This window comes from Otolemur garnettii, unplaced genomic scaffold (genome assembly GCF_000181295.1).
Source record: "Otolemur garnettii isolate 467f Iridium unplaced genomic scaffold, OtoGar3 scaffold00145, whole genome shotgun sequence".
NCBI classification, from domain to species: domain Eukaryota; kingdom Metazoa; phylum Chordata; class Mammalia; order Primates; family Galagidae; genus Otolemur; species Otolemur garnettii.
In genome coordinates, this window is record NW_003852540.1 from 4,980,155 (window position 1) to 4,989,560 (window position 9,406).

General features: G+C 49.4%; 1 protein-coding gene across 1 annotated transcript in view; it reads right to left on the bottom strand.

Moving 5' to 3' along the window:
• RFLNB (refilin B) overlaps positions 1-7,818 on the bottom strand; it is a 14,549-nt gene extending 6,731 nt beyond the window's left edge. The window contains exon 1 of the mRNA XM_012810915.1: positions 7,672-7,818. Within this exon, the coding sequence (XP_012666369.1) occupies positions 7,672-7,818 (147 nt within the window). The remainder of the gene's footprint in view (positions 1-7,671) is intronic.
• Positions 7,819-9,406: the final 1,588 nt, after the last annotated feature.

The following is a 9,406-nucleotide window of genomic DNA, read 5'->3' on the forward strand; positions in this document are numbered from 1 at the left end:
TAATGTGCTTCGTATGGCAGCAGCCGCCTGTTGGCTCGGCAGGGCGGGCTCTGGCTCTCACGTCTGCCCCGAGGAAAGGAGGCCTACTTCCCTCCTCTCAGGGGGCTCCTGGAGGCACTGAGCACGCTGGTCTCGGTGCTCAGCTGGACAGGCCGCGGCCACACCAGGCATGGGAATCCTGTAGTGCGTGCAGACTCCCACCCGCAACCAGGCGGACAAGCTCAGCCGGTCGTCCAGGGCTGCCTTGGGGGGCCGGGGGCCCGCTGCTGAGGACTGCAGTTTTACATTGGCAGGGGCTTTTAGCTTTGCACCCCCTCAGGAGTTCCCTTCTGAAAACAGACTAGGGACTCCTCCCTCCCCTTTGGTTTGACAGAGAAGCTCGGTCTTGAGTGGGAACTCATCAGTAGCTGTGGCTGTAGGGCTGGGCTCTCCCTAAATCCAGTACTTTTTCTCACAGAGCTCTGTGGTCATCAACAAGTGTAAGAAGTCCCAAACACCCACCAGCTGCCTTGCTGTGGAGGTTCTGAGGGGTATTCGGCCAAGGGCCTGGAGTGGGAGGCTAGCCCACCTACAGGGCGAGTGCCAACTCTGAAGAGGAGTCCCACCCTAAGTTAGGACACTTCCCTGGCTAGAGGAGAGGTGGGCTTTGTACAGGTTCCACAGTGGCAGCCAGGTCCACATCCCTGCAAAGGCAAAGGATACTTATCTTGCTTGGGGCAGACCTGTTAAATTCAGAAATTTAGAGCAGGTAGACCTTAGAGCCCTGCTGGCAAAGTTCACTCTGCCTACCTCACTTATCCATCACTTTCAGGGAAGGAAACAGAGAGGGATTTGACTGACTTGCCCTAAGTCACACAACTGGTACAAGATGGCTTACTGTGAACAGGAAGCCAGGATCAATCCCTCCACAGAGATATAACGTGGTACATGCCTGTGCACTGGGAAGTCATTCATTCAGGGACTGTGGGAATGGATTACAAAATCCACAGTGCCACTGCTATACCTCCCTACTTCTGTGACCCCAATATCTGCACATCCCAGCTGCAGGCATTGGAGGAAGAATCTGAGTACTTGCTGGGGTTATGGAAAGGTGCTCTTTCTGCAGTGGGACAACTTGGCTCCCTGGAGGGAATTTGCCCACTTAGCACTCCCACGTAGAGGCTGAGAGCTCTTCCCTAAACCAAGTCAGATTTGGAGAAGTGTCCAGGAGGATGACAATTGCTCCTAGAGGTGATGGCCTTCAAGTTCATCAGCCTGGAAGAAATGTAGGACGAGACTAGGCCAGCACAATCATTCTCCTTCCGAGAGTGGATTGTGGTGCTCTAGGGAGGTAGCTCCATCCAGACCTGCTAAAACCTGGAGCCTAGGGGGAGCTCGCTGGTCACTGCCACCACCTGAGGGCAGTTCTGAAGGGCTTAGATGGTCACCTTCCAACAGACTACCTGTGGAGACATCAAAACTGCCAACAGGAGCAAGGGGAGTGTTTAGGAGTGGTCCAGGCAGATCAAGGAGACACCTCTGAGGCACTGGGGTCATCAAGCAACTGGCCCAGGATTTCACAGGGCTGCTGGACCAAGTACTGGCCATCAAACTGGACCTAGGAAGCATTCACATGGCAACTTTCACCCTATGAGAGTTCTGTCGGATCCCTAAAAGCAACCTTTCCCCAAGTCCAGAGGGGTACCTTGGCAATAAATAGAATCGGACAGGGTTTTCTGAGGCCTCGGGATAATTGCCAAGGAGCTCCTGATCCAAGAGTTATTCCTCACCATGGCCTCCTTCATTACATGTATTATCAGCACTGACACCTGTAAGAGATCAAAGGGGCTTGAAGAGGAATCCAGCCCCGATACTGACACTGGGGGAGAAACAAAGGTGTCCCCTACAGATTTCCCCAAACCATTCAGATGCTCCCCCAACCAATAAGCTGCACTAAAGAGTGACCCTCCCCATGGTTCCCAGAATTCTGTTGAGCCGATCAAAAGGCAACCCCAGTTTTTCCACTCTTGTTCAGACTGTCTTCAAAGAGCTCAAAGATAAACCCAAGCAGACAGAAAGTCACAGAGATACCTGGGAGAACCTAGAGAGCAACTTTGGCCTGGCCGAGGCATCTACCTGCTCCGGCATCTCCTCAAACCCGTGGCATTCTTGGTGGGGGTAAGCAGAGGTTCATACAATGGGAACCATTCAACCCCAGCCTGCCCAGGAGTTCTCCTGGGTGGGAGAGAAGGGGATGTCCTTTATAATTACATCTGAGACTTCTACATCTTATTCTGGAATTTTTTCTTTTTCTTTTTCTTTCTTTCTTTCTTTTTGAGTTGGGAGTCTCGTTCTTGCTCAGGTTGATCTCGAGCTTCTGAGCTCAAGCAATTCACCCACCTTGGCCTCCCAGAATGCTAGAATTACAAGTATGAGCCACTGCCCTTAGCCTTATTCTGGTATTTTTCAAAGGGACGTTGCTTTAAAAAGTCTAATCAAAGCTTGGGAAAATAACCCATTCTACCTTGCCTCTCCTGGCCTGGCTTTGAAGACAGGCCTTCTTTTGAGGGGCAGCTGGGGGTGTACCTAGAAATCAGGGGTGAGTTACACAGAATAAGCAGGTCCCAGGGAGACAAGGGAGGCTGCAGAAAGACTGGCCTCTTCTCAAAGCTGTCCTTTCAGAGTGGGCCACCATGGCCCTGACTGGATGTCCTCATGGGACTTGGCTTCTGGCCCAAGGCCTCTCCCAGCAGGGTCTGAGGAACAAAAGCCACCTAACAATGAATGCCAATCCTGCATTTTTGTTTTTTTCTGCACTAAATTAAGCTGATGCCCTATTGGGAGTTAAGTCACAAAAGACCAGGACAGGACCCCCACACTGCTGCCACTTATTGTTTTGGAACAGCTTGTCTTCAGTAAACCCCGCCAGACAGTAGATGAAAAACAGTCCCGACCCCAGCATGCTGGCTTGTGCCCACAGCACCTCACAGTCCCCAGCTCCCCCCCGCCATGTTGTCTGTGGCATAGGATGTTGTGGGTTTGCCTTACTGTAGAATCAGGGTCTCTTTATCCTTTGTATGCACTCATGTCAACCAAAATGCTTTTAAAAACATAGTACTTTATTTTGTTCCTTAAATGCTTTAAAATTAATATTACAGTTTTCAAAGAACCTTTTTTTTTTTGAGACAAAGTCTTACTTTGTCCCTGTGGGTACAGTGCTATGGCATCATAGCTCACAGCAACTTAAAACTCCTAGGCTCAAGCCATTCTCTTGCCTCAGCCTCCCAAGTAGCTGGGACTATAGGCGCCCACCACAACACCCGCCTAAATTTGTAGAGACACGGTCTCACCCTTGCTGAGGCTTCTCCCAAACTCCTGAACTCAGGCAACTCACCCACCTTGGCCTCCCAGAGTGCTAGGATTACAGGGGTGAGCCACTGTGCTGGGCCTCAAAGAACATTTAAAGGGACCTGCCATATTCAACAAAGAAGGGAACTACATTAAAAAGACATAGCCTGGCCAGGCACAGTGGTTCACATCTGTAATCCTAGCACTCTGGGAGGTTGAGGAGAGAAGATCGCTTGAGGTCAGGAGTTTGAGACAAGCCTGAGCAAGAGTAAGACCCTGTCTCTACAAAAAAAAAAAAAAAAAGAAAGAAAGAAAAAAAGAAAAATTAGCCAGACATGGTGGTGCACACCTGTAGTCCTAGGTACATTGGAGGCTGAGGCAGAGGGATCACTTGAGGCCAGGAGTTGAAGGTTGCAGTGAGCTATGATAATGTCACTACATTGCACCCTAGGTGACAGAGTGAGATCCTACCTCAAAGGAAGAAAAAAGAAGACCTACTCTGACACAACCCAACCCATGTGAGTCTATACACAGGTGTTGCTGGGGTAGATTAATAACCCTTAATCTCTGAGACTCACAAAGGTGGCCTGACCAGATAGAGCCAAGGGGATACCAAAGTTCTTGCTCTGAGACTGACACAGGCCTGAGGGAACAGGCTTGTTCCTCTTTTGACCTCTCCATTGGGAGACCACCCGTTTGGTTGGAGACACGGAGTCTGGCCAAGCCCCACTGGCAACACTAACCTAGATGCCAAGTGCAGCTGGTGTGAAGTCAGGCCAGGGTCCCCGGTGTGGTGACCCCCATGATGCCAGACAAATATGGCTTCTTTTGACACTTCCTAATTGTAAGCTCAGAGCTGATTCTCCCAAGTACTCCCTAGTTACACAGAAAAGGGCCTTCCTTGGCCTCTGCAAAATAAAACCCAGATGAAATTTTGCAAAGAGCTGAGGCACATGGCCTCCTTGGAACTGTATCAATGCACTTGTACTCCTGGCTCCATTCTGCATATTCACACTGGACAAGGACTTGCAGGCCAGAAAAATAGCCTTTGGTTGAGCAATTGCAGTTAAGACCCTTGGCTCCTTGGTGGAAAGGCATGCTCGAAGGGTGTGCTGTCATTGTCCCCGGGGAACAAATGGCCGGTCTGTGTGGCCACACTCCAAATGGCTGTCTCAAGGGTCTCCATAGTGTTTTGGGACCACCTTTGAAACCAGTCTGCAGGGGCTGCCTCAGAAGGGACGGAGAGTGGGAGCCCTTGAAGCAGCCAGTTTGCTCCACACAATGACTGTTGGTCCCCTGTGTCCTTCCTGGGAGCCGTGGGCCCTTAGCACATTCCTCCTACCCCAATTCAAAGCAGAATACACAGAGGCTGGAGGTGGCTATGATTTGCAGTTATGTACTTCTGGAAACGCCTGATTCTTGCTGAAGACATTTATATGCCTTTGGAGAAATGTTTTTCATTTTTGTACTTTACTGAAAATTAGCCGGGGATGGGGAAGAACTTGGGATGAGAGGAGAGGAACCAAGGACAAACTCCGAGTGTCTCATCTTCTCCCCAGCCAGATCGGTCAGGGGGGTCCACTGGAACTTGACTGCCTCTTGGCCTATTCTTTTGTAGGACCCCCAATCACTGACAAGTATTTCTGGAAATCCCTCAAGGTGTCCATCATCTCTCGTATCCTCATGTATAAATCTGGTCATACAAATGGGATGCCTACTATTAATTTTCTTTTTCCAGCCCTCACTGTCCTGGCCTCTGTTTGTTAAACTGTGTGACACTGCCCTAACACAGACCTCTGATTGGTGGACTAAGGCCCTCGCTGAGACCACTATCAGCTCTATCAGCCACTCAGAAGAGGCTGCAGCAGTGCCACTGGGGGTGACATCCCTCCATCCCTTGCCAGGCAGTGTTGTTGAATGTGCAAGGGAGTTTCAGTCTCGGTTCAGTTGCTTGTTGCATAGAGATCCAATTATTGGGATAAGGAGGATTGCCAAAGAAGAGAGGAATTTCTTTAAATTTTCTTTTTTATTCTTTTATTTATTTATTTTATTGAGACAGAGTCTCACTTTGTGGCCCTCAATAGAGTCCTGTAGCATCATAGCTCACAGCAACCTCCAACTCTTGGACTTAAGCAATTCTCTTACCTTAGCCTCCCAAGAAGCTGGGACTACAGGCACCTGCCACAACACCTGGCTTTTTTTTTTTGTAGAGACGAGGGTCTTAGTCTGGCTCAGGCTGGTCTCGAACCTCTAAGCTCAGGGCAATCCACCCGCCTTGGCCTCCCAGAGTGGTAGGATTACAGGCGTGAGCCACCATGCCTGACCAGAAAGGAATTTTTGGATTTGACAAAAATGTCTAGTCAGGAGAACAGAGATACTGCCTCAAATCCACCTCCCTGTCTTGCCAACTGACAGTGATCATGGGCTTTTAAAGGAAGGGCCGTGTGCCTTGGGGTGGGTTGTGGTATAAATAACAAGGGGATATGGGCTTTGCGGGCAGGTTTTGGGGGGTGGTGAATCTTGCCATCAGGAAGTCTGCCTAGCGGCCTTCAAAATCACAGCTCTTTTGCAGAAAATCTATCATTTCTGGAAAACAACTCAAAAAGTCAAATAGTTAAGAGAGGGATTATTAAAAAAAACATGTAGGGAAGTGAGGTGATGGTTATGTTAATTAGTTAGATTTAAGCATTCCACATTGTGTATCAAATCATCACACATGATGTATACAGTTATGATTTAATAAAAATTTAAAAAATAATAAGGGGCAGTGCCTGTGGCTCAGTAGGTAGAGTGCCTACTCAGTAGGTAGAGGCGGGTTCGAACCTGGCCCTGGGCAAACTGCAAAACAAAAAAACAGCCAGGTGTTGTGGTGGGCACCTGTAGTCCCAGCTACTCAGGAGACTGAGGCAAGAGGATGACCTAAGCCAGGGAGTTGGAGGTTGCTGTGAGCTGTCATGCTACGGCACTCTACTGAGGGCGATAAGGTGAGACTCTGTCTCTAAAAAATAAATAAATATAAAAAATGATAAAAATAAAAAGTTATCTATATTCAGAATAAAAAAAAAAAACCATGTAGGGGCTCATTGAAAGTCGTTCACAGGGCCGGTTACAGCACTGCCCTACGTTCTGGGCACTGCTGCCAGTGCTGTTGGTGGCAGAGGGCTTTGCAGCGTGGGTGCTGGGCCGGGGGTGCTCTGCAGCAGAGTGCTTCTTGCCTCTTCTGGTTACTGGGGCAGGGTGGTCCTGAAGCAGGGTGGCTTCCTTTTTGCCTGCTTCCTGCTCTAGGATTCACACTTAAGCCCTATTGGGCTAGACCAGGAGACAGATAACAATTTAAAAAAATACCCATTTGGACCGGGTGCTATGGTTCACTCCTATAATCTTAGCACTCTGGGAGATTGAGGCAGGGAGATTGCCTGAACTCTGGAGTTCAAAACCAGCCTGAGTAAGAATTAAATCCTATCTCTATTAGAGGCCATGGCACTCTACCCAGGGCGATAGGTGAGACTTTGTCTCAAAAACAAAACAAAACAAAACACTTTGAATTCCAAATCCCTCTCCCACTCTCCTGAGCCAGGTATATCCTCTGGCCCCTTCTATTAATATTTCTTGAAGCAGCTCCTGGGTCCTGCATGCAGAGGCTGCCTGAACCTGGGGGTGATGGGGTACCCAACTTCTATTCTAGCTTGTACCTCTGTTCCACCAGACACTCGGCACTTTGCTTTTCAAAGACTAAAGGCAGACTGTGTCACATCCTGGGTGTCAGCTAATTTCCTGAGTATCGAGGCTGTATATCTGGTGGACTTCTGGGGCCAGATCTGCCAGGCAGAGCATGAGAAAGGGCCTTTTTGCTGTTAGCAGGTTATGGTGGAAGCAGGAGTTTCTAGACTATCAGACATCATCATCTTCCAAACCAAGACAGGCCTTGTAAACAGGAAGATGAGTAGAGGGACATCCAGGACACAATGCCGGTCTGTGTCCTGCACTTGTGTAAAGGGAGCCATCTAACTCAAGCCTGGCTGGGCCTCCCATTAAAGGAATCTCAGCTCTGGGTTCCTCACTGAAATATGGTCTATCAACACATATCCTGGCCCTGCTCAAGCAGGACTCAAAGCACCTCTGCTCCCAAGGTGGATAGTTCTTCCCAAAATCTGCTTTGGGTTAGTCTTTGTGTTCATGTCTGCTTTTGCATGAGGTTCATTCATTCAGCCTACAGAGTCAAGTGCCTGGGGGTGCCAGGCAGAGTGTGGAAGCACAGAGAGGGCTCTGCCCAGCCTGGAGAAGTGAGACTTGAGGGAGATTCCAGGAGGCAGTGAAGGCTGGGCTGCTCTGGAAGCAGCATACCTGAGACCGGCAGGCAAGCGAGGGAGCAGGAGCTGGGCCCAGGCAGAGGAAGCAGTACAGCAAGGGTGGGGAGATCTGTTGGCCCCTCTGCTCAGCATCGAGGAGTAGACCATGGGCATCCTCCATACCAAATGCCGCCTGCTTCATGGGCAACCTGGGGCGCTCTTTGGTGGTTGCACATAAGAATGCTTTGGACTGCATAGCTATGGGGATGAGAGGCATGCTGGAGTCCCATCATGTTTCCTTGGGAGCACAAGGACCAGATCTTAAAAGAAACCTCATGCGAAAGCTCTGGTGGTCATCTTTCTCCTCCAGCTCAGCTTCCTTGGGTGGAAAGCATAGCAGACTCGGCCAGGGTCTCAGGTGCAGTCCCTTCTGGAACCAGTGAGCTCTGCTGCTGGATGGGCACCCTGTAAAGGCACTGCACCAGTGACCAAGGGGAAGGAGGAGTGGGGGGGGGGGCTGGCCCAGGGCCATTGTGCTCCTGGCCAGAAATGCCACACTGAGTGCACAGTGATGAACTGTCAGATCTCCTTTGGCACCTGTGATGGGTATTGTTTTGTGATTACATATTCAGGCATAAAAATGTTTAATGGTCTTTTTTTCTTTTCAGGTTTTGGCCGGGGCTGGGTTTGAACCCGCCACCTCTGGCATATGGGGCTGGCGCCCTACTCCTTTGAGCCACAGGTGCCACCCTAGTCTTTTTTTTTTTTTTTTGAGACAGTCTCATTATGTTGCCCTTGGTAGAGTGCCGTAGCATCACAGCTCATGGCAACCTCAAACTCTTGGGCTTAGTTGATTCTCTTGCCTCAGCCTCCAAAGTAGCTGGGACTACAGGCACCCGCCACAATGCCTGACTACTTTTTGTTGCAGTTGTCATTGTTGTTTAGCAGGCCCAGGCTGGGTTCAAACCCACCAGCCTCAGTGCATATGTATGGGCACTGAGCCAGATGCTGAGCCTTTTAATGGTCTTTTTATTTACTTATTTTTGAGACAGAGTCTCACCCTGGGTAGAGTGCCCTGGTGTCATAGTTCACAGCAACCTCAAACTTTTGAGCTAAAGAGATCCCCCTAGGCTTAGCGCCTATAGCTCAGTGGCTAGGGCGCCAGCCACATAGACCAGATCTGGCAGGTTCAAACCCAGCCTGGGCCTGCCAAACAACAATGACAACTACAGGTGAAAAATAGGGAGGCATTGTGGCGGACGCCTATAGTCCCAGCTACTTGGGAGGCTGAGGCAAGAGAATCATGTTAGCTCAAGAGTTTGAGGTTTCTGTGAGCTGTGATACCACAGCACTCTAATGAGAGTGACATAGTGAGACTCTGTCTGAAAAAAAAAATTCTCTTGCCTCAGCCTCCTGAGTAGCTGGGACTACAGGCACCCACCACAATGCCCAGCTAGTTTTTCTACTTTTAGTAGTGACAGAGTCTCACTCTTGCTCAGGCTGGGCTCAAACTCTTGGGCTCAAGGCATCCTCCCGCCTTAGCCTTCCAGGGTGGTAGGATTATAGGCATGAGCCACCACACCCAGCCTAATAGTCTTTTAATTTTTTCTTTTTTTCTTTTTTTTCTTGTTTATTGTCTTCTAGTTTTTTAAGGTGAACTCACTTTAGCTTGTAGACCCACCCCATTTCTCTCAAGATGGGAAAACTGTCTTGCTTACTCAGAGTAGTTTCTTGTCTATTGGGTGATGACTCAGTTGAGTTCTGGGTAATTATTGCTCTTGTCCTTCCCT